The sequence below is a fragment of the Pristis pectinata genome, chromosome 37 (genome assembly GCF_009764475.1).
Source record: "Pristis pectinata isolate sPriPec2 chromosome 37, sPriPec2.1.pri, whole genome shotgun sequence".
Taxonomy (NCBI): Eukaryota; Metazoa; Chordata; class Chondrichthyes; order Rhinopristiformes; family Pristidae; genus Pristis; species Pristis pectinata.
The window spans coordinates 13,238,124-13,263,727 of NC_067440.1; the positions used below are offsets into that span (position 1 = coordinate 13,238,124).

Here is a 25,604-nt window from a genome sequence, read left to right on the forward strand (position 1 = left end):
CCCTATCGATGCCCCTCATGATTTTATACTCTATGATATCACCCCTCATTCTCCTGCACCAGACCTGTGCACTGTTCCTGGTGCAGTCTCACCATCGCTCCACATCTTTGGAGCACGACATCTCTTGTACTCAAGTTCTCTCGCAGTCATGGCCACCTTACCATTTGCCTTCCTAATTGCTTGCTGTACCTGATATGTGTCCAAGGATTTCCCAGACCAGTTAATCTCTCCTCATAGATAATCTTCTCCAGCACCGGTAACTATTATTCCTACTCCTGATGAACTAGATTGAAGGTGCTGGTTGTTTGGTGTTAGCCGGCTAAACTCCAGGAGACCCCCGGTGTGGAACAGTAGATGTTTCAGCTGTGTTTAGACCCAACCCTTTGGGCTTGAGTTAATTGGGACCATGGACAACTCACAGCCATGGCTGTCAGGAGCAGTCTTCCGACATTCTTAACCCGTGAAGAGTTTTGCAACTTTACAGTTTTAGAAAGGATTGAGTAGTGTCAGAGGTAGTCCATAGGAGAGTCACCAGGCTCGTTCTGGGACGAGAGGGTTTGGTTCTGTGTTCCTTGGAGTTTAGAAGATCGAGGGGTGACCTCATTCAAACATAAGATTCTGAGGGGGGCTTGTAGATGTTGGGATGTTGTCATTACTAGGCACATAACTACAAGATACAGGGCTGGTCACCTAAAACTGAGGTGTGAAATGTCTTTCTGCAGAAGGTGGTGAATCTCTGGAATTTCTCTTCCCCACGGTTGTGGAGGCCAGATCATTAGAGGTGTTCAAGAGGCTCTTAGATCGGTAGGAAGTGGAGGGATATGGACATTGAGTAGGCAGAAGGGATTAGTTCAGTTGGGCATTTGATTACTAATTTAATTAGTTCAGCACAACATTGTGGGCCGAAGGGCCTGTTTCTGTGGTGTACTGTTCTATGTTTGGTGTGGAGGTTGATACAATTTTGAAAGAAGGAATTAAACAATAAAACTTTGGTTAGACCGCACTTGGAGTACTGTGCGCAACTCTGGTCGCCCAGTTACAGGAAGGATGTGGGGGCTTTGGAGAGGGTGCAGAAGAGGTTCACCAGGATGCTGCTTGGTTTAGAGAGTATTGGCTGTAAGGAGAGGTGGGACAGACTTGGGTTGTTTTCTCTGGAGCAGCAGAGGCTGAGGGGAGACCTGATAGAGGTTTATAAAGTTCTGAGAGGCACAGATAGAGGAGACAGCCGGGATCTTTTTCCCAGGGTGGAAATGTCAAATACTAGAGGACGTGCATTTAAGGTGAGGGGGGAAAGTTTAAGGGAGATGTTTTGGGGTAATTTTTTTACGCAGAGAGCGGTGGGTGCCTGGAACGGGCTGCCAGGGTGGGTGGAAGCAGATACTATAAGATTCCCGGATCTGCAGGGAATGGAGGGATAGGTATCATGTGCAGACAGAAGGGATTTAGTTTGATTCGGCATCCATGCTCAGCACAGACATTGTGGGCCGAAGGGCCTGTTCCTGTGCTGTCCTATGTTCTATGTATTGAGCGTTTCTGGGGAACTGGGACAGAGGAGGAAGTGAGGCCCAACACCTGTCAGCCTTGAGGGACGGGGAGGGCTTGAGGGACCGAGTGGCCTACTCTCGTGTTCCAGAGGCAGTGAACACATGAAGAATTCCCTGCGGACGATAGTTCAGGCGGAGCCCCGGCAGGACGCTGTCACCGGAGCAGGACGTCTCTGCTCTTATCGTCGGACCCCCTTGCACACGAGGTCCTGGAGGTAAGCGGGTGATTCCACCATTAGACTTTGCTGGGGTAACTGGAAGACTTCGAGCGATCCAGGCAGCTCCTTGGAGCGAGGGCATTTACCGGGATTGTACCAGCGATCCAGGGGAGATCCCACAATCCGGGTTTAGTTCCTTGGAGTTTATCGGGATCAGGGTTGTGATTGAATCGGTTTTCCAGTTGACGAAACTGATGAGGAGGGAACTTGTTCCCATTGACCCGGGACCTGGCGGCAGGGTCCGAGCGTTTGAGCTGGGGGTTTGGGAATAACGCTTGGGAACACCACAGGGGACACCCGGAAGCCTGGGACTCGGTGCCACATCAGCTGTCGGTTCCAGCTCCGGTGCGGAGAGGTCTCGGTAACGGGAGGGCTCAGCGGACCGAGGGAGAGGCAATGACTGGGAACGTCCCAGGTCAGCCAGGGTGTCAGCCAATGCCAGAACAGGTTCGAGGGGCCCGAAAGGCCTCCTCGTGTTTCTCTGTAGCAGGCTTGAGGGCCGAAAGATCTCCCGTTCCTGGCTAAAGGTTGATCTAATCCCGGGAACACAGGGATCCGTTCCAGAGCCGCAGCCCAGGAAAACCGGGGATATAAAAACGCAGACTTGTGCGAGGCGCAGAATTTCCTGCCGCCCTGAAGCGCGCTCGGCGACAAATGGGGGCAAATTCTCTCCCGAAGCAGCAGCGAACCCCCCGCTTGTTCCAACGATCCGGGAGTCGGACGGTCTCTGTTAACGGGGCCGGTGTTTGCTGCAGCTGAATTGAACTCTCCTACCGGCTGTCGGGGGTTCGAACCCGTGGCCCCTCTTCCCCTTTCACCGCGGGGAGCGGACACAGGAGGGGCGGCGAGGGCGGGGATCCGGAGCAACACACAACCTGCCGGAGGGACCCAGCGGGTCGGGCAGCGTCTGCGGAGGGAAACGGAGACCCTTCGGCCCGTCTGAAGGATGGAGGCGGAGGGAAGGGGCGGAGGAAGAGGTTGGCAGGTGGAGCCAGTTGAGGGGGTGATGAGCAGGTGGGGGGAGGGAGGGATGGGGAGGGAGGGGGAGGGAGGGGGGAGGGAGGGAGGGGGGAGGGAGGGGGGAGGGAGGGGGAGGGAGGGATGGGGAGGGAGGGGGGAGGGAGGGATGGGATGAGGGAGGGGAGGGAGGGGGGAGGGAGGGAGGGAGGGATGGGGAGGGAGGGGGAGGGAGGGAGGGGGAGGGAGGGGGAGGGAGGGAGGGATGGGGGGAGGGAGGGGAGGGAGGGAGGGGAGGGAGGGGGAGGGAGGGATGGGAGGGAGGGGGAGGGAGGGATGGGGAGGGGGAGGGAGGGAGGGGAGGGAGGGATGGGGAGGGAGGGGGAGGGAGGGGATGGGAGGGATGGGGAGGGAGGGGGAGGAGGGATGGGGAAGGGAGGGAGGGGAGGGGGGGAGGAGGAGGGGTAGGGGGGGGAGGGAGGGGATGGGGAGGGAGGGGGGGGGAGACTGGGACATGGCTCCAGAAGCTGGGAGGTGGAAGTGAAAAAGGGCTGCAGATGGGGGGGGGGGGGGGAGGTAGTGAGGGTGTAATTGAAGGATGGGACGTGGGGAGGGGAACCGGTGTGGCGGAGTGTGGGTGAGGGGCAGGTGGAGGGGGGCGAGGGGAAAGAGAGAGGCCGATGGGGGGGATGGCTGTGGATCAGGAGGAGGGAGGAAGGGGTCGGGGGGGGGGCGGTTTACCAGAGGTTGGAGAATTCACCGTTGGGGTGTAGACCATCCCGTCGGGGTCTGAGGCGGCGCCCCTGGCGGTGCCGGAGCCGAGGGCGGACAGGTGTGGTGTGTGTGGGGGGGGGGGATGGGGAGGTGGGGGGCGGACAAGGCGACAGCGGACGGAGCAGAGACCGGTTGGGACCCCAGGGTTTGAGTGGACACGAGGGTCGGGGACAGACTCAGTGGGCAGTTGGACTCTTCCTGTGCACACCTCTGAGGCTCTGCACCGACCCCCCCCCCACACCCCCCCACACACCACACACAACTCACACACACTCACACACCCCCCACACCCCCTCACCCACACCCATCCACCCACCCCCTCCACACCCCCACACACCCACTCACACCCCTTCCACACCCCCACACCCCACCACACCCCCACACACCCCCCACACACCCCCTCCGCACCCCCCAACCCCGTCCCACACCTCCAACACGCCCCTCCACCCCCCCCACACCCCCCCACACCCCCCACACACCCCGCACACACCCCCTCCACCACCCCCACACACCCCCTCCCACACCCCACAACACCCCTCCATCACACCCCACACACCCCCCCCACACCCCAAACCCCGTCACACCAACCACGCCCTACACACCCCCACACACCCCGAACACCCCCCACCCACCCCGTCCACACCCCCACACACCCCTCCACACCCCCCCACACCCTCACCACACACCCACACACCCCCTACCACATTCTCTCCACACACACCCCAACACCCCCATCGACCCCCTCCACCCCATACCCCCCACACACACCCACAGACCCTACACACACCCACAGACACTACACCCTCAGGCATTACCCCCCCCCCCCAACGGACCAATGGAGAGAGAGAGCTGGGGTGAGAACAACATGAGTTTTACTGCTTGTCGCCGGCCTCCCCCCGCTCCGGGCCCCGGCTCACCGTGTGCGCCGTCACCAGCACGATGCGCCCACGATCACCCCCGCCCCACCCACGTCGTAGGCGGTGACGGGCTCGCCGAGCAGCAGGTACTGCAACAGCATGGTCACACCACCTCGGAGTGCAGCAGGGCGCAGACGAGCGCCGGGTGCGCCCTGGTCACCGCGTGGTTGGCGCAGAAGAAGGAGACGAGGGCGAGCAGGGAGCCGGCCGCCACGCAGACCCAGGTGAGCGGGTCGGCGGTGAGCACCGGTCCTGGAGCAGCGGCGCCAGAGGGGCGCACGCCAGGCTGCCCACCACGCCGAAGGTGAAGGCGGCCGTCAGCAGCTTGGCCGGGTGGCCGAGGGCGCGGAAGATGACCAGGGCGACGCCAGCGCCAAGCCGCCAGCATGGCCAACACGTAGCCAAGACGTCAGGCAGCAGCGAGACCTTGTCCAGCGCCGCCAACTCGGGCACCACGATCAGGCAGAGTCCGGCCACGCTGCCCAGGACGCCGAGCCAGTCGCACGGGCTGAGCCGGTAGGTGCTGATGACCAGACCCATCAGCGTGGAGCAGAGGGTCGAGGTGCCCTTGCGCACGGTGGTGGCGCTCCCGGCCGGGATGACCATCACGAGCTGTAGGCGCAGCCCACCGACACCACGTTGACCAGGGCGTGGACGAAGACGGGTCTCCAGGCGGCGCGGGGTCCGAAGAGCGGCGCGCCCCGGCAGCGCAGCGCGAAGCCCAGCCCCAGAGGAGCAGCAGCGTAACAAAAGGATCTGCAGCGGCGGCAGCCGGGACGCCTGGTAGGCGATGCGGGTGAAGGGCGCCACGAAGCCGGCCGGCACGCCGCCCCCAGCAGGGCCACCACCAGCCCCTCGGCTCTGTCCGACAAGCAGCCCCCGCCCCAGCTCCAGCGCCGGCCCGTCCGGCCACCCTCCGGCTCCCGGGGTCGGTCCCCCGCGCCGCGCTCCCGCTGAAGCTCCATCGGCGCGCCGAGCCCCCCGGACCTCTCGGTGGCACCTGGGCGGGGAGAGAGGACCGGGTCAGAGTCAGGCAGTGGTCGGGGGTCGGCCCTTCGGCCCAGCCGGTCCATGCTGACCAACATTCCCCATCTGAGCCGGTCCCACTTGGAAACCTTTCCTCTCCATGGACCTGTCCAAGTGTCTCCTAAACGTGTTCGTGAACTGCCTCACTCTCTGGCAGCTCGTTCCACACACGGACCACCCTCTGGGTGAAGAAGTTGCCCCTCAGCTCCCCTTTGAATCTCTCCCCTCTCACCTTGAACCTGTGCCCTCTAGTTCTTGACTCCCCAACCCTAGGAAGTCAGTGTGCATTCACCCTATCCATGCCCCTCAGGATTTTATACACCTCTACAGGTCACCCCTCAGTCTCTGTATCCCTGGGTCAGACCCTCACTGGGAGCACTGTGCACGGTTCCCATCTCTGTATCCCTGGGTCGGACCCACACCGGGAGCACCATGCACAGTTCCGGTCTCTGTATCCCTGGGTCAGACCCACACCGGGAGCACCGTGCACAGTTCCGGTCTCTGTATCCCTGGGTCGGACCCACACCGGGAGCACCATGCACAGTTCCCATCTCTGTATTCCTGGATCAGACCCACATCCGGAAGCACCGTGCATGGTTCCTGTCTCCATATCCCTGGATCAGAACCCACACTGGGAGCACCGTGCATGGTTTCCATCTCCGTATCCCTGGGTTAAAGCACAGGCACGCACTGGTCATTACTGGATTAGTAATCCAGAGTTCAAAACCCACAGCAGTGGCTGGCAGTGGGTGGGTGAGGACAGGCAAACCTGTGGTACCAGCGGATTGTCGTAAACCTCCTGGTCAGGACCTCCCGCCTACACCCCGGACAGGGGATGGGATCTCCTGATGGGACCTCCTTGACGGGACCTCCCGCTGGCACCCCGAATGGGGCTGTTGTGTCCTCCAGACCCAGTGAGCACTCCCGCTGCCCCGCTCCCACCAGACTGAAGCAGAGGGAATGGATGGGCTGGACAACTGGACCCATTGACCCAGCAACTGGATCCAGACTCAGCAAAGTCATTCCCACCTCTGGGAATGTCCTCCCTGCAAACATCGGGGGACAGGTATGCAGGTTGGGAGAGCCGGTCCCACAGGCCAGTGAGATGGGTGGGACGGTGTCATCACCATGGGGACAAACCCCACACCCCATGAAGTATCGGCACCAGGTCAAACATGCGCCAACAACCTCCTCCTGTTCCCCCTGGCCTTGCCCTCGCTCAGCTGATGAACCGGTGCCCCTCGGTGTTGGAGGAAGGACTGAGGGGAGTGAGGGCCGGAATGTTCTCTGGGTGGGTCGGTAGGACCACCCCTGACCTCGCTGGTTGGGGGCTGCTGGTGAGTGACCCAACAGGAGGGGTAAACCTACAGGAACTCGTCCTCCCCGATCAGCCTGTGGGCCGCCCACCTGTCCATGACCGCAGTGGTGACCACTCAGTCCTTGTGGAGACCTGTCCTGTCCTCACACCAGGGACACCCTGCACTGTGTGGTGACAGTGGAGGGCGGCGATATAGTAAGGCAGGATGGTGCGTGACTGGGAGGGGAGCCTGTGGGTGGCGGCATTCCCCTTGGACCCACTGCCCTTGTGCTTGGGAGAGGTGGTGGGTTTGGGAGGTGCTGCCTGGTGAGTAACCGCAGGACGTTGTGTGGACGGTGCACACGGCAGTGACCGTGCGCCGGTGGTGGAGGGAGGGGGTGTTTTGGGGGTGAGGGGGAGCCGATCGAGCGGCTGCTTCGTCCTGGATGGAGAGTTGTTGGAGGTAAGTGGAGGCTGTTCCACCGGACCTGTGCCTGGTGGGACAGACTCGAACTGGGCGCCCCCGGGACAGCGCGGACCAGCTGCAGAGACGTTCACCCCCCACGCACCCCGACACACCCCTCCCTCACCGTGAATGTCAGGACCGGGGCTGCGCCCTGGCTCCGTGCAGCTGCAGTGGAGCATCTGGGAGCAAAGCATGCAGCAGCCCAGCGAAGCAGTCCTTGCATGTGGAGGAGCAGGAGCCGCATGCATTCGGCAGGGGGCATGGGTCAGAACATCGAACACAGACCAGTCCAGCACAGGAACAGCCCCTTCGGCCCACCGTGTCTGTGCTGAACACTGATGCCGAATTAAACTAAATCTCTTCTCCCTGCACATGATCCATAGCCCTCCGCTCCCTGCACATCCGTGTATCTAACAGTCTCTTAAACACCACTATGGTATCTGCCTCCACCCCCACCCCTGGCAGCCTGTTCCAGGCACCCCACCGCTCTCTGTGTAAAAAATCTTGCCCTTCACATCTCTTTTAAAACGTTCCCCCTCTCGCCTTAAACACACGTCCCTCTAGTACTTGACATTTCTACCCTGGGAAAAAGTCTCTTCCTACCCTATCTGTGCCTCTCATAATTTTAAGAACCTCTATCAAGTCTCCCCTCAGCCTCCGATGCTCCAGGGAGAACAACCCAACTTTGTGCAACCTCTCCTCTAATCCAGGCAGTGTCCTGGTGAACCTCTCCTGCACCCCCTCCAAGCCCCTCCACATCCTTCCTGTACCGGGCGACCAGAAACTGCACACAATCCGCCACAGCGGATCAGATCGTAGCTCTGGCGGCCCCACTGCATCCGACGGTGGACGATTCAACAATTTACAGGAGGAGGTGGAAGATGTCCACCTCAGTGACAGCTGGGCCCTGTGTAGGTGCCGAAGAACGAGTGGGTGATCCACCCTGAGTCCCTCCTGAGAACCCACCATCGCAGATGGCAGTTTATGCTCCATGCGATACACACTCTGCCGGACGGCACCAGTGGTATCAACGGCACCCCAATGTCCCACGGGTTGTGTAGGTGAGTCGGGTGAAGTCTCAGAGCGAGAGGTTGCCTGAACTGCCAGATGCTACAAGGACAGGGGAGCGGAGGAACCTCCAGAACGGGGTGGACGGGTTCAGTTATCCGGCCGAGATCCGGACAATGTGGAAAAAGGTGGGGTGGTCAAGAAAAAACAAAAACAAAAAGAAGTGAATTATCTAAATGGTGAGAGGCTGGAGAGCTCTGAGATGCAGAGGGGTCTGGGTGTCCGAGTGCACGAGTCACCCAGGCCCAGTGAGCTGGACAGGGAAGCCAGCAGATGTTCCTGCTGGTGGAAGTGAATACAAACGTCGTGAAGTTGTACTTCGGCCACAGCTGGTGTCCCGTGTACCGTGTTGGTCGTCTGATCTAAGGAAGGATGTTGATGTGTTGGAAGACGTTCAGAGTGCTCCTCAGCCTCCTCTGTTCCGGGGACAATAGACCCAGCCTCTCCGCGTCTCTGAGACCCTCCATCCCAGTCAACGTCGTGGGAAGTCCCCTCTGCACCCTCTCCAGTGCAGATGCCTCCTTGCTGGAGAGTGGCGACCAGAACTGCACGCGGTTCTCCAGCTGTGGCCTCACTGAGGTTTGGTGTTCGCTCCTCTGAAGAGCTTTGGACATTCTCTCAGTGGTGGTCTGTCAATGCAGGGCTGACCCTGCTTGGGTAGCTGGAGAAGAACCTGGGAACCTACTCAGGGAGTTGTATCCTGAACCATTCCGCCCTAATGCCTGGTAAGCCCATTACCCAGTGATTCTGCCCTGCTGTGGAGGTCAGTTTGCCCAGAGTGAGGTTAATCTGTGGGGTTGTTCATTGACTGTAGGAAGGTTGGGTGGGGAGGAGGTCCGGGTGAACAGGTTCCCACCCCCCCCCCCCCACCACACACACGGGGAGGGAGAGGGGGTGTGAGACATTTCCCTTCCTGCCGTTATCCAGTGCCCCCAAACCTCCCCGGAGGAGAAGTCCACTCACCCTGGCCACCTCAGGAGCACGGAACGGCGGAAGGGGCTGTGTCCGGGGATCTGCTCTCGGCTGTGACATCACAAACACCGCGGCGGGTCACCGGGTCCCTGCCGCCCCCCCCACACATAAACACCCCCCACACACACACCCCTCACACACACACACACACACACACACACACACACACACACACACACACACACACACACCCCACCCTCACACACACTACCCCCCACAACCCACACACACCACCCCCCTCCCACACACACCACCCCGCACACACCCCACGCACACAACCCCACACACACACCCCACACCCCTCCACAGACACCCTCCACACACACCCCTCCCACACACACACACCCCACCCCCACACATAAACACCCCCCACACACACCCCACACCCCCCCACACACACACAGACAACCCCCACACACACCCCTCCCACTCACACACACACAACCCACCCCCACAGCACCCACACACCCCCACACCCCCACACCCACAGCCCCCACACACCCCACACACACACACACACACACACACACACACACACACACCCCACACCCCCACACCCACAGCCCCCACACACCCCACACACACACACACACACACACACACACACACACACACATCCAGAATGCGGAAGACAGATTGCAGAATAAAGTGTCACAGTTACAGCGAAAGTGCAGTGCAGGCAGGCAATGAGGTGCAGGGTCACGGTGAGCTAGATTGTGTGATCGAGAGTTCACCTTTAGCGTGTGAGAAGTCTGTTCAAGGGTCTGATTGCAGTGGGTTAGAAGCTGTCCTTGAGCCTGGTGGTACGTGCTCTCAAGCTTATGCATCTTCTGCCTGATGGGAGGGGGAGAGAATAGAAGAATGTCCGGGGTAGGTGGGTTTTTGATTATAGAGGCAGCCAGAAGTGTAGACAGAGTCCAAGGAGGGGAGGCTGGTGTCTGTGACGCGTTGGGCTGTGTCCACAACTCCCTGCAGCTTCTTGTGGTCCTGGACAGAGCAGTTGCCGTCCCAAGCCGTGATGCATCTGGATAGGATGCTTTCTATGGTGCATCGGTAAAAATCGGTGAGGGTCAAAGGGGACATGCTGAATTTCCACAGCCTCCTGAGGAAGTAGAGCCACTGGTGAGCTTTCTTGGCCATAACGTCTCCGTGGTTGGACCAGGACAAGTTGTTGGTGATACTTACAGCTGGGAACCTGAAGCTCTCAACCGTCTCCACCTCAGCACCGTTGATACAGACACGGGCGTGCACTCCGTGCCCCTTCCTGAAGTCAATGACCAGCTCATTGGTTGTTGTCCTGACTGCACAGGTGAGTGGTCAAGTTCTCTGTGATTCTGCCTTCATTGCTGAGACACAGCAAACACAGAACTGGAGGAAGGTGTGGACAGTCATAGGTTGGAGGCCATTCAGCCCTTCAGTCGTGCTCACCCACTCAACACGATTATGGCTGATTATCCATCATAATTGTTGACCTTTGGTGAGAAGAAATATCTCCATCTTCTTCCTGAACACGTCTGAAGACTCGGCCCTCTTCACCATCAGTGGGAGAGAACTCCACTGGTTCACCAGTCCCGATGGGGGGGACACCCTCTGGCTCTCTGCTCCAGTTGGGAAACCCCGTATCCCACGGTCATGACTCCTGGTCCTGGAATCTCCTGCCATCCAGAACGTCCTCCCTCCCGGTATCTAGTCTGTCTGGTCCTGTTGGAATTCCATAGGTTTCCATGATCCCCTCCTCTGAGGAGTGTCCCAGTCAGCCCAACCCCTCCTCACTCACACGCCCCTCCCGCTGTCCCAGCAATCACTCCAGGAGCAATCTGCTGGAGGGACTCAGCGGGTCGGGCAGCATCTGTGGGGGTGGGAAGGAATTGTCAACTTTTCAGTCAAGACCCTGCATCAGGACCTGCATAAGGTGACAGGGTTTAAGAGTGACCTGAGGAGCAACTTTTTCACAGAGAGGATGGTCTGTATATGGAACGAGCTGCCAGAGAAAGTGAGTGAGGCAGGAGCATTACCAACATTTAAAAGACACTTGGACAGTTTACATGGATAGGAAAGGTTTAGAGGGATACGGGCCAAATGCAGGGAAATGGGACCAGCTCAGGTAGACACTTTGGTCGGCATGGACAAGTTGGGCCGCGGGTCCTGTTTCCGTGCTCTATAATTCGGTGAGTTTCTACTTCCAGGAGTTAGACACAGAGTGAAGCTCCCTCCTCACGGTCCCATCACACACTCCAGGGGTCAGACACAAGGTGAACCTCCCTCCTCACCGTCCCATCACACACTCCCAGGGTCAGACAGTGAAGCTCCCTCCACACCCTCCCATCAGACACTCCTGGGGTCAGACACAGTTAAGCTCGCTCTACACTGTCCCATCACACACTCCCAGTACGTTCACTGAAGTGTCTGCTGAAACCAGCTCTCTGAAATGAAGCCACAGTGCAGAAGGGTGGATTCACGTTGGTGGAGCCAAGAAAAACACAAGCTCTTACTGAAGGACATTCTGTATAATGAGCGGTTACCTTAAGAAACCCCACATCGCAGTGTCACACTGTACACTCAACCGCGGACCCCTTTCCAGCAGGAACCCCCTCCTGTGGGCTGCTGAATGTCACACACCCCCACGCAGAGGGATTCCTCACTGGACACCAGTAACCACCGCCCTGGCAAACTCAGCCTTGCTCTCCCCTCCCTCTGGCAAACCAACCCTGCCCTCCTCTGCCAAAGGGAAGGCTCTGGGCTGGAGTAGGCCAACTCCCCTGGGACTGGAAGGAGCCTGCTTGTTCCCCCCTCCCCTCTGCCTCGGGTTATCTCCCTCCCCGTGGGATCTTGCTATGCCCCCATGAGGTAGTGCTGGGGGTGTGCCATGGAAGAGGGGAGGTGCATTTATGTGGTCTTTCGGGACGCGGGAGGGGACGGTGCAGCCAGTCAGCCAATCCCCGCGGCCTAACCAGCCAACCAAAGCCTGCTCCACAGGCCCGAGTTCGGAGGCAGCTGTGGCTGAGCAGCTGGATGCCACTGGGGGAGATCCCTCCACCCCCCTCTCCCTAACACTGTGCCAGGAATGTTCGGAGGGAGGGGGAGCAGGCTCCTGCCTTCCCCCAGTGAAACCAGCCCAGTAAGGCCTGGTACCCCCACGACAGCCGGCAGCCAGGAGCTCAGAGTGACGACCGTCCTGGGCCTTGGCACAGGGAGCCTGTGCTGCCGATGGCCAGAACCAGGCTGCCGCTGGCTGAAAATCCAGCAAGGCCTGAGGGTGAAGCAACTTTAATTTGCAGGCTTTAAAAAAATAAAATCGGGGTGTGTTAGTGATCAGTGCCCAGTTCCTGTTTGATTTGCAGAGAAGGGAGAGAGGGATTTAAACCTGTCAAGCTGTCTGTATTTGTGTGTGTGTGTGTGTGTGTGTGTGTGTGTGTGTGTGTGTGTGTGTGTGTGTGTGGGTGGGTGGGTGGGTGGGTGTGGGTGTGTGTGTGTGTGTGAGAGAGAGAGAGTGTTGTGTGTTTGTGTGTGTGTTGTGTCTGTGTGAGAGTGTGAGTGAGGGAGTGTGAGAGAGTTGTGTGTGAGTGGTTGTGTGTGAGGGAGTGTGTTTGTGTGTTGTGAGTGTGTGTGTGAGAGTATGTGATTGTGCTGTGTGCGTGTGTTATGTGTGTGAGAGAGTGTAAGAGTGTGTCACTATGAGAGTGAGTGTATGTGAGTGTCTGTGTGTCAGTGAGTGTGTGAGTGTGTCAGTGTGTGTGAGTGTGTCAGTGTGTGTGAGTGTGTGTGAGTGTGTCAGTGTGTGTGTGAGTGTCAGTGTGTGTGTGAGTGTCAGTGAGAGTGTGTGTTTATCTCTCAGCTCTCACAGTTCTAAGTGCGACAGGATTCTTGAAATTCTGTGCGTGTGCCAGATCCAGGCTCCAGCACAATGCTTGGCGAAGCCTGTTCTTTGGCTGGTGTAAGCTAGCAAGAGGGAGGGAGCGAGAACGAGAGAGAGAGAGAGAGAGAGAGAGAGAGAGAGGAAGGAGCTGACAGTCGCTGCATTTACAGTTTGCAGGGCGTAGATGTGTGCAGCACTAAAGCAGCCTCCTGCTGAAAGCAGACTCCCCCTGCCTGTGTCTCTCCCCCTCTCCCCCTCCTGCTCTCCCTCGGATGGCTGGTTGATTTTCAATCGCATGGATTAGTTCTCTCTCTCTCTCTCTCTCTCTCGCTCTCTCTCGATCTCTCTCTCTCTCACACACACAGAAGAAAGTTACCAAACATCAGCAGAGACCTTGATGATGTCACAGGAGAGAGAGCACGCAAGTGCGGAGAATACTGCCAGAACCTTAGTATGAGAGGGACAGGAGAAACGACTCCATATTGGGTTCAGTGGCAGTGAGTGCCCTCTGCAGCAGACAGGATGCAGGTAGGACTACCTCTGGCAGCCTCGGAGGGAGCAGGGGAAGGAGGGGTGTCGACTCGAGCTCTCCAGGGTGTGTTAGATATAGAAATGAAAACACGTAAATATCTGTCGATGTGGTCCTCGGACGAGCATCTTGCTTCTGTTTATCTGCTGGGTTGGTATGGAGGGCAGGCAGGGGTGGATGGGAGGAGGAGAGGGGCCAGGACAGTGTATGCCAGCCTGCTGATGATGTGCTTCCAAGCTGCACAGTCACACTGTACTGTCTGCCAGAGGTACAGGCAATGGGCAGACGCTGTGCTGAGAGGAAGGGGGTGGGTTGTTAGTGTGCACGCGCACACACACACACACACACACACACACGCGCGCGCGCATGCACACACACAGACACGCACATGCGCGCGCACACACAGACACGCACACGCGCGCACACACACACACAGACACATATGCACACACACATATGCACACACACACACGCAGAGACACACACACAGAGACATATGTACACACACATACACACAGACACAGACACACGCACATACAGTGACATGCACACAGACACACATGCACACTCATGCGCACACACACATAGGCCACAGACAGACACATACTCGCGCACACAGATGTACACACATACACACATGTACACACACAGATACACATGCACATAGTGATACACATACAGACATACATAGACCACAGACAGACACATACACACTCTCACATACACAGACACACACATACAGTCTCTCACACACACACACTTTCACACACAGATGCATACACTCACACACACACAGACCACAGACTCACACACAGGAGCACACATACACAAACACAGGATTACAGACAGACAGACAGACACAGACAGACAGACAGACAGACAGACAGACACACACACACACACACAGAGAAACAGACATGCATAAACACTGACAATCACACAAACAGACAAATACCCACACTCAGACACACAAACGGACAGAATCCGGTGCGCATGCCCACAGTCCAACACGAGACACAGGCATGGATGTGTAAGGCCAGGCACACACACACTGACAGACACACGGTGTGAGCACACACTGGTTACAGACAGACATGAAAGCACAGAGTGACAGACACACACTCACACCCAGGGACACACATTGACATGTACACAGACACACACAGACACATATGCACAGGTGTGACCACACAGAGATGCACAGGTACAGTCACACACGCACACAGCCATACAAACACATTCACGTGTGGATGTGAGTGAGGGCAGCGGTGTAGATACACATGGGTGTACAGGCAAACACGCAAACACAGGCCCAGAGAGAAACACATGGACACATAAACACAAAGAGATGTGTATAGACAGAAAGGTACAAACTGACACAGACCCACCCAATAACACACATACAGGCAAACATACACAGACGCACATACATGTTCTGACACAGACAGACACGCCACACACTGGTACAGACATATATGCACCCACACATGCACACAGACACACACTTATAAGTAGGCACAGGCACACATGGACACACAGACATCCAGATACACACGTGCACACACACAGAGGCACAGGCACACACATGTTGATACAGGCAACAATACACACAAGTATGCACACAGACACACACAGAGACACACGCATAAACAAGGACAGAGACATACTAAAAACACACACAGACATAGACACACACAGAAACAAACATACACACAGACACACAGAGACACACACAGACACTCACACACACAGAGGCACACACACGCACACACTCAAGCACACAGACACATAGAGACAGACAGACAGACAGACGCACACACACACAGAGGCAGTAACCCTACCAACAGGCTGTTGGGACACTGTCCCTCGATCTCCTTGGTGGGTGTCTGGCCCCGGGGTGAGCAGGGTGTGGGTGGGGGTGAGGGAGGTGCAGAGCTGAAGGGAGGGGTGGATGGGAGCGTTGTCCACCCACAGACGGGCTCAGTCCCTCTGTCCCTTCGGTCCCTGCCTTGGGAGGGTGGGGGAAGCCACGACCTAGACCCTGTCCCAGCCCCTGGCCCACCCATGGCTCACCCCAGAGTTAACAAACGCAACGGTGCTTTAATCTTCGCGCTGCGTAGGTTGGATCTGCTGACCGTGTGTCTGTGTTTGTGTCTGTGTTTCTCTGTGTGTGTGTCCGTGTGTGTGTTTGTGTGTCTGTGTGTATGTTTGTGTGTGCGTGTGTGTGTGCGTGCATGCATATATGTGGACATGTGTGTGCGATTATGTGCATGTGTGTGTGTGTACGTGCACGCATGTATGTGTGCACGTGTATGTACGTGTGCGTGTGCGTGTACGTGCGTGTGCCTGCCGGTCTCTCTCCCCCAGGCTCCCTCCACACGCTGCCTCTCCTCCTGGGCTCGTTCTGGTCCCTGAGTGTCCCGCCGATGCGATAGGATTCGGGGAGCAGAGCTGAGGACCCTTCAGTGTCCGGACGCCACGCAAGGTAAGGACGGGGGTCCCGACCACTGCCCTGCCGTGTCTGCTCATTCTGTGCCCCTGTCACCGCCGCCATTAACCCTCGACTCACCGTCCCCGGCCCAGCTGCTGGAGGGGGGATCCTACTGGGTCAGGGTAGTCCTGGGGGGCTGTGGGAGGGGGAACACCCTCACCCTATGGGTTCCACACAGACACAGGCCCCCATGGTCAGACCTGGAATGGGGGGGGGGTGGGGGGGAGAGTGAGGATTCGGGGGAGGGAGTGTGGAGGGGATTGCTGGGGCGGGGAGAGGTCGGGGGAAGAGGTCGGGGGCTGGTGGGAGACGTTTCAGTGGTCTGGGGTCAGTGATCGAACCCCAGTGCCCCCCCCAACTGGGCGGGGGGGAGTAGGGCAGACAGTCCCTGATTGTGTGGGATGTCTTCGTTCCCCACCCCTCCCCTGCCCCACTCCCCACCTCTCCTCCCGCACTCCCCTCCCCTCCCCTCCCCACCCCCACCCCACCAGTCTCCCCACCTCCTGCAGCCATGGCCACACACGTTCAGCATCAGTGAGGTGCAGGGTCCAGTTCATAGGCAGCCCCTCCCTCACCCCTCGAGGTTCCAGCCTCCATTCCAGCAAAGGGAGGGGCAGTGAAGGAGCTCCACCCTGTGGGAGGGGCGGTGAGGAGGGAGCTCCACCCTGTGGGTCGGGCGGTGAGGAGGGAGGTTCACACTGTGGGACGGGCGGTGAGGAGGAAGGTCCACACTGTGGGACGGGCGGTGAGGAGGAAGGTCCACACTGTGGGACGGGCGGTGAGGAGGGAGTGTCACATTGTGTGTGGGGCAGTGAGGAGGGAGCCCCACATTGTTGGTGGGGCGGTGAGGAGGGAGCGCCACACTATGGGAGGGGTGGTGAGGAGAGAGTGCTTCGGTCTGTGATCATTCCCTCCATCCACGGATGATCTGTGGTGATCTCTGTCCCTGCTTCCATGATGTGAAGTTACTTTCCCAACCCCGGGAGGGTTTGAGGTGCCAAACTAAGGCTGGTCCATGAACCACTGCCCCATTTCTGCGTCACTGGGCCCAATGACCCCGAGCTGCCGTTCCTGGGAACGCTGCTGGGAGGGACAGAGCTGACGGTTGGGGCTGTGGTCACAGAATCTCCCACCAACCCTACCGCCCTCCGAGATCCCTGCACTCCCTCACTCCCAGCCTCGCCACACTGCTGCTTCCCATTGCCTGGAATTCCTTCCCTGTCCCTCTCCACTGTGGCTGGATAAAGCCAGGCCTAGGCCTGAGTGCCCAAGCCTGAGGCCTACTTCTGGCCCTGTCTGTCGGGAGTTAAAAGTCCACACGCAGGGCGAAGGAAACCCTGGGGGAACTTCTGAGTGAGGCAAGAAGAAGAAAGGATTCTTTGCTTTAATTTTCACGGGCAGTTGGTTAGATATAAAAGTATATTGGGACGGGAAATGCCAGTCTCAGTTTTGACCATTTTGTCCAGTCAGACATGAAACAACCTCTGTGAGTGGCGGAGCTGGAGGGCGAGGGGGTGTCCGGTGGTGGCAGGCTTTGGCGACTGCGGGCTGCATTAACCTCGTAACTAGGTGTGCAGACGAGTGCAGCCATTTCACAGCAACACAGGCCCAGCCCACAGCTCGAAACCCAAACCCAGAGCAGCTCACACAACCCCCGGACACGGGATCAGAGCGCAGCGCAGCTCAAAACCGGCATGGGAAAACATTCCACAGCAACCCGCAGAGAATCCCACTGAACCTCCGGAACCGGACCCCGGTGTTATACAGTGACAGACACAGACCCGTCCCCACCGGTACCGTACCCCAGTGTTATACAGTGACAGACACAGACCCGTCCCCACCAGTACCGTACCCCGGTGTTATACAGTGACAGACCCGTCCCCACCGGTACTGTACCCCGGTGTTATACAGCGACAGACCCATCTCCACCAGTACCGTATCCCGGTGTTATACAGGGACAGATCCATCCCCAACGTACTGTGCCCCGGTTACACAGCGACAGACTCATCCCCACCGATACTGTACCCCGGTGTTATACAGCGACAGACCCATCCCCACCAGTACTGTACCCCGGTGTTATACAGTGACAGACCCATCCCCACCGGTACCGTACCCCGGTGTTATACAGCGACAGACCCATCCCCATCGGTACTGTACCCCGGTGTTATACAGCGACAGACTCATCCCCACCGGTACCGTACCCCGGTGTTATACAGCGACAGACCCATCCCCACCGGTACTGTACCCCGGTGTTATACAGCGACAGACTCATCCCCACCGGTACCGTACCCCGGTGTTATACAGCGACAGACCCATCCCCACCGGTACTGTACCCTGGTGTTATACAGTGACAGACACAGACCCGTCCGCATCTGTACCAGAACATAGAAAGTACAGCACAGGAACAGGCCCTTCGGCCCACAATGTTGTGCTGAACCAATTACATTCGTAATAAAATGCCCAACTAAACTAATCCCTTCTGCCTACACGATGTCCATATCCTACCATTTCCCTCACTTTCATGTGCCTAGCTAAGAGCTTCCTGAACACCCCTCTATCGTGTCTGCCGCCTCCACCACCACCCCAGGCAGCGTATTCCAGGCACCTACCACTCTGTGTAAAAAAAAACTTGCCCTGCACATCTCCTTCGAATGTACCCCCTCTCACCTTAAATGCATGCCCTCTGGTATTAGACATTTCAACTCTGGGGAAAAGATACCGGCTGTCTGTCTGTGCTTCTCATAATCTTATAAATCTCTATCAGATCTCCCCTCAGCCTCCGCCACTCCAGAGAGAACAACCGAAGTTTGTCCAACCTCTCCTCATAGCACGTGCCCTCTAATCCAGGCAGCATCTTGGTAAACCTCTTCTGCACCCTCTCCAAAGCCTCGACGTCCTTCCTGTAACGGGGCGACCAGAACTGAATGCAATACTCCAGATGCGGCCTAACTGAAGTTTTATAAAGCTGCAGCTTAACTTCCTGACTCTTGAACTCAGTGCCTCGACTAATGAAGGCAAGCATGCCCTATGCCTTCTTTACCGCCCTATCAACCTGTGCAGCCACTTTCAGGGAGCTATGGACTTGGACCCCAAGATCCCTCTGCTCATCAACACTGTTAAGGGTCCTGCCATTAACAATGTACTGTCCCTTTACATTTGATCTCTCAAGGTGCAACACTTCACATTTGGCCGGGTTAAACTCCATCTGCCATTTCTCTGCCCATATCTGCAACTGATCTATATCCCGCTGTATCCTCTGCCGGTCTTCTACACTATCCACAACACTACCAATCTTTGTATCATCTGCAAACTTACTAACCCACCCATGTACATTTTCACCCAGGTCATTTCTATACATCACAAACAGCAGAGGTCCCAGTACAGATCCCTGAGGAGCACCACTACTCACAGACCTCCAGCTAGAATAAGTTCCATTGACCACTACCCTCTGCCTTCTACAGGCAAGCCAGTTCTGAATCTAAACGGGCAATTCACCGTGGATCCCATGCATCTTAATCTTCTGGGTGAGTCTCCCATGAGGGACCTTGTCAAACGCCTTACTGAAATCCACGTAGACAGCATCCACAGCTCTACCTTCATCAATCACCCTCGTCACCTCGTCAAGTAACTGAATCGTTAGTAAGGCATGACACGCCCTGCACAAAGCCATGCTGACTGTCCCTAATTAGGCTATGGTTTTCCAAATGCTCAAAAATCCTACCCCTGAGGATCCTCTCCAGTAACTTCCCTACCACTGACGTGAGACTCACTGGTCTATAGTTTCCAGGATTATCCCCCTTTCCCTTCTTGAACAACATTAGCTACTCACCAGTCCTCCGGGACCTCGCCTGTGGCTGGAGAGGACACAGAGATCTTGGTCAAGGCCCCAGCAATCTCATCTCTTGCCTCTTTCAATAACCTGGGGTATATCCCATCAGGTTCTGGGGACTTATCCACTTTAATGCTCTTTAAGAGACCCAACACTACCTCCTCCTTTATCTTGAAATGCCCCAGCATATTAGCAAGCTCCACGCTGATCTCCCTACCCTCCACAGCCTTCTCCTTGGTAAACACTGATGCAAAGTACTCATTTAGGATCTCACCCACCTCCTCTGCCTCCAAGTACGTTCCCTCCTTTATCCAGTTGTCTTACCCTCTCCCTAGGTATCCTCTTGCTCGTGTATAGAATGCCTTGGGATTCTTTTTAATTCTACCTGCCAAGGACTTTTCATGGCCCCTCCTGGCTTTCCTAATTTCCTTCTCGAGTTCCTTTCTGGCTTCTTTATAATCCTCAAGGACTCTGTTTGATCCTCGCTTCCTAAGCTTTACATACTTTTCCTTTTTCTTCTCGACTGAACTCACCACCTCTCTCGACATCCAAGGTTCCCTTCCCCTGCCATCCTTGTCCTGCCTTCTTACTGGAACATCCCTGTCCTGTACTCTGTGCAGTTGGTCTTTAACCACCCTCCACGTCAGATGTGGACTTGCCCAAAAACAGCTGTTCCCAATTATTTCTCCTAGTTCCTGCCTAATGCTCCCGGAATTTGCCCTGCTCCGATTTAATACTCTCCCGTAAGGTCCATACTTATCTATATCTATCTTAACTTAAGGAGTTGTGGTCATTGTTCCCCACTGAAAGGTCAGTCACCTGGCCAGGCTGGTTACCCAGCACCAGGTCCAGTACGGCCCCTCCTCTCGTTGGACTATCAACATATTGATTTAAGAAACCCTCCTGGATGCACCTAACAAATTCTGCCCTGTCTAAACCTCTTACACTAAGGAGGTCCCAGTCTATATTAGGGAAGTTTCCCCGTGACAACGGTTTTACACCTTTCCCTAATCTGCCTGCATTTCTCTTCCTCATTGTCCTGGTGGCTACTGGGGGTGGGGGTGGGGGGGTGGGGGGTGTCTGTAGTCTAATCCCATCAGTGTGATTGCACCTTCCTTATTTTTGATTTCTACCCATGCAGACTCGGTGGACGAGCCTCCATTATGTCCCCTTTGGGTGCAGCTGTGATATTGTCCCTGATGAGCAGTGCAACTCCCCCCCCCCCACCACCCAACCCCTTTTACCTCCTTCACCATCCTTTCTAAAACATGGAAACCGTGGAACGTTAAGCACCCATTCCTGTCCCTGTTACAACCAAGTCTCTGCAGTGGCCACAACATCATAGTTCCATGTATTGATTCATGCTCCAAGTTCATCACCCTGACACATAATACTCCCAGCATCCAAGTACACACACTTCAACCTGCCCGTCCCATCGTGTCTGTCACTTTGCTCTGGCCTGTGTTTACTGGCCCTGACATCTCCCTTCCTCTCAATCCCTCCACTTTCTGACCCAGTGCTCTGGTTCCCATCCCCCTGCCAAACTAATTTAAACCCCTCTGAGTAGCACCAGCAAACCTCCTGACCAGGATATTGGTTCCCCTCCAGTTGAGGTGCAACCCGTCCCTCAGGTCACGCCTGCCCCAGAAGGGGTTCCAATGATCCAAGAACCCGAAACCCTGCCCCCTGCACCAGTTCCTCGGCCACTCATTCATCTGGCATACCATCCTATTCCTGCCCTGACCAGCCCGTGGCACCGGGAGTAATCCAGAGCTTACTACCCTGGAGATCCTGCTCTTCAGCAGCTTCCTAACTCCCTATGCTCACTGCACAGGACCTCTTCCCCCGGAGTTATACAGTGACAGACCCCTCCCCACCGGTACTGTACCCCGGAGTTATACAGCGACAGACCTGTCCCCACCGGTACCATACCCCGGAGTTATACAGCGACAGACCCATCCCCACCGGTACTGTACCCCGGAATTATACAGTGACACACCTGTCCCCACCGGTACCGTACCCTGGAGTTATACAGCGACAGACCCCTCCCCACTGGTACCGTACCCCGGCGTTAAACAGTGACAGACCCGTCCCCACTGGTACCGTACCCCAGAGTTATACAGTGACAGACCCATCTCCACCGGTACCGTACCCCGGTGTTATACAGCGACAGACCCATCACCACCGGTACCGTACCCCGGAGTTATACAGTGACAAACCCCTCCCCACTGGTACCGTACCCTGGTGTTCTACAGCGACACACCTGTCCCCACCGGTACCGTACCCCGGTGTTATACAGCGACAGACCCGTCCCCACCGGTACTGTACCCCAGTGTTATACAGCGACAGACCTATCCCCACCAGTACTGTACCCCGGTGTTCTACAGCGACAGACCCGTCCCCACCAGTACTGTACCCCGGCGTTACACAGCGACAGACCCGTCCCCACCGGTACCATGCCCCGGTGTTATACAGTGACACATCCGTCCCCACCAGTACTGTACCCCGGTGTTATACAGTGACAGACCCGTCCCCACCAGTACTGTACCCCGGTGTTATACAGTGACAGACCCGTCCCCACCGGTACTGTACCTCAGTATTGTACAGTGGCAGACACCTCTGTATTACTGTAGTCTTGGGCCTGTACTCTGTAATGTTGCTGCATTACCACTTCCCTGGTGACGTTGCCCAGGGTCTGACTGTGACCCTGCAGACTGTCCCCACTAGTTGTGTATCTGAGTGTCACCCTGCGATTTACCCCCTGCTGCCTTTTTCCACTGCGCTGGGGCCCTCCTGATTGCAGCGCCTGGAGCCCTCCCATCTGTTTATTTTGGGAACAATTAATATTTATATCTCTGGCACAGATTTTCTGTGTGTGTCCACGTCTTCTGCTGCAGGTGGAATAACCGCTCCTGTTCTCAGCTCTCGGTGCCCTGAGGGGGGTGTGCCGTTTCACCGACCGCTGGGGATCGTCCGCTGGTTGGTTCCCAGTGAAGTCGGTGAAGGGGCTTTGTCACCCTGGGTGACGGTGGACGTCACTGCGGACTGACCCCTGGGCTTTACCAAGTTCCGAACCACCCCTTCAATCCTACACTTAACCCCTTCTGTCTGAAGGTCTGTTGAAGCTCTTTGACCCTAAAGCAGTAGAATTACCGTTTAACTCTTTCAATCCCCAACAATTGTACTTAACCCCTTCTGTCTGATGGCACTACCAGCCTGTTTAAGCTCTTCATTCCTGGTTGTTTGTCCATTTAACCCCTTCAATGAACCAGTCAGACAATGTTTAATCTCCTTTGAACCCAAGCCAGAATGAACCTGATTAACTCCTGCAATCCCAGACCCATGTTGGACCCCTTTCAATCCTGAGCCTGTATGAACATGTTTTAACCCTGACACTTCACAGCTATAATATAATTAACCCTTCAAACCAGGACTGGTATCAGTCTGTTTCATACTTTAAATCTTTAGGCAGTTTGAGAATATTTAACTCCTTCAGTTACTGAGCCAGCACAAAATTGTTTGGGCCCTTCATTCCTGAGGTAGCGTGAGCCCATTTAGTCCAATCACAGGCCAGTCACATCATGGAGAGAATTAACGTTTTGGTTTGAAGTCCTTTGACCTGAAACATTAACTCTCTCCCTCCTGAGGTGTTGTCTGATCCGCTGAGTATTTGCACAGGTTTCTGCTTTTAATTCCAGAATTCCAGTATCTGCAGCTTTTTGCTCTTTAACCCTTTGTCCCAAAGTTTGTATGAGTCTGTTTAACCCCTTAAACCACATTAGAGTATGAGCCTGTTTAACCCCTTCAATGCTGAGCCAGTATAAATGTTTCAAACCCTTCTTATTCCAAGACTGTTAACTCTTTTAGTTCAAAGCCAATTCTGAGTATGTTTAACCCATTGAGTCTTGAGCCAGTAGATGCCTGTTTAACCCATTCAATCCCATGGCAGTAGGAAGGAGTTCAATACAGAAATGGATGTAGAATTGCTTCAGTATGAATCCAGAATCAGCATGTTTTAACCAGAGTTTTTAAAATGAGTCACTATCAGACCAGTGAATATCTTTGATAGAAACCAGTGTGGTGTTTAAACTCCTCATGACTACCAAAGGTAAAGAATGTCACCCTTTAACACAGTGAACCATCACAGTTAAACCACCCATAACATTGTCAGTATCAGGGTGTTTAACCCCTTCAATACTTAACCTGCTTCACAGTATTTAACCCCCTCAGTACTTAGCCCCATCAATACTGAGTTATATCAGTGTTTTACTCCTTCCATTTTGAGGCAGTTAGAGCTTAACCTCTTCTGCACTGAATCTATGTCAGTGTCAAACCCCTTCCATTCTCAGCCTGTCGGTTTAACCCCCTCCATTCTCATTCTGTGTCAGTGTTAAACCCCTTCCATTCTCAGTCTGTGTTGGTGCTTAACCCATTCTCAGCCAGTGTTGATGTTTAACCCTTTCTATTCTGTCTATCAGCTAAACCCCTATTCTGAGACAGTGAATGTTTAACCCCTTCCGTGCCAAGAGCCAATGTTAAGCCCCTTACATTCTTAGTCAGTAACCCCTTCCAACCAGAATCAGTTTAACCCATTCCATGCTGGAACAGTGTCATTGTTTAACCCTTCCCATGCTGGGAATGTCAGTTTAACCCCTTCCATGCTGGGACAGTATCAGTGTTTAACTATGTCCATGCTGGGACATTCAGTGTTTAACCCCTTCCATTCTGGGATAGTGACCCTGTTTAACCATGTGTGCCCAGGCTGTACCAGAGTGTTCACCTACTCAGGGCCGAGCAGTGGTGTTGTGCTTAATACCTCAGCACTGGATCTGTAGTGGGGGTTTAACTCTTTCAACCCTGACTGTTTCTGCCACGTTCCTTCTCTCACGTTGCAGGTTTCAGTCAACCAGCAAACGTGTGGCACAGCTGGAGGCCATTCAGCCCATCATGTCCATACCAGTCTGGAGAGAATGCCCCAGACTAGCCCACGTACCAGCACTGGGCCCATGCCCTCGGCTTCTCTCTCTCTCTCTCTCTCTCTCACACACACACACACACACACACACACACACACACACACACACACACACACACACACACACGCATATCCAGGTTGTGTACCATGGGGAGGGCTTTCTGACCCCCCCCCCCCCACCTCAGACAGGGAGTTCCAGACCACCAACACTCTCCGGGACAAACCTTCTCCTCATCTCCCCTCTAGTCCATCCACGGGTGACCTCCAACCTCTGCCCAGTGGTTTCTCAGCCTCTGCTCAGCCAGTTACTCTGTACAGGTCCCTCATGGTCAGTTAGCCCAGAATTTGGCCAAGGCTTGTGAGTAAATGCTGGAAACTGGAAATAAAAGCAGAAAATGCTGACTGCCTACCCTGTCTGTGCCTCTCAGAATTTTATAAATGTCTATCAGGTCTCCCCTCAGCCTCCACCACTCCAGAGAGAACATCCCAAGTTTGTCCAACCCCTCCTTGTAGCACATACCCTCTAATCCAGGCAGCATTCTGGCGAACCTCTTCTGCACCCTCTCCAAAGCCCCCCACACCCCTCCTGTAACGGAGCGACCAATACTTCAAGTGCGTCCTGACCAATGTTGTATGCAGCTGCAACATGACTTCCTGACTTTTATACTCAAGAGCAGATGATGCT

At 55.8% G+C, this 25,604-nt stretch overlaps 2 protein-coding genes across 3 annotated transcripts in view; one reads left to right on the plus strand and one right to left on the minus strand.

Annotated features, from left to right (window-relative positions):
• Nucleotides 1–4,421: 4,421 nt before the first annotated feature.
• Nucleotides 4,422–25,604, minus strand: part of LOC127586649 (solute carrier family 35 member G3-like) — a 31,122-nt gene continuing 9,939 nt past the window's right edge. Inside the window, 7 exon segments of the mRNA XM_052044765.1 lie at nt 4,422–4,519; nt 4,522–4,662; nt 4,665–5,021; nt 5,024–5,145; nt 5,147–5,410; nt 20,478–20,507; nt 22,901–23,079. Coding sequence (XP_051900725.1) covers nt 4,422–4,519; nt 4,522–4,662; nt 4,665–5,021; nt 5,024–5,145; nt 5,147–5,410; nt 20,478–20,507; nt 22,901–23,079 — 1,191 coding nt within the window.
• zbtb4 (zinc finger and BTB domain containing 4) overlaps nt 13,196–25,604 on the plus strand; it is a 35,807-nt gene continuing 23,398 nt past the window's right edge. For both annotated transcript variants that reach the window (XM_052044706.1, XM_052044705.1), the window contains exons 1-2: nt 13,196–13,623; nt 15,992–16,109. The gene's annotated coding sequence lies outside the window, so the exon portion shown is untranslated. The remainder of the gene's footprint in view (nt 13,624–15,991; nt 16,110–25,604) is intronic.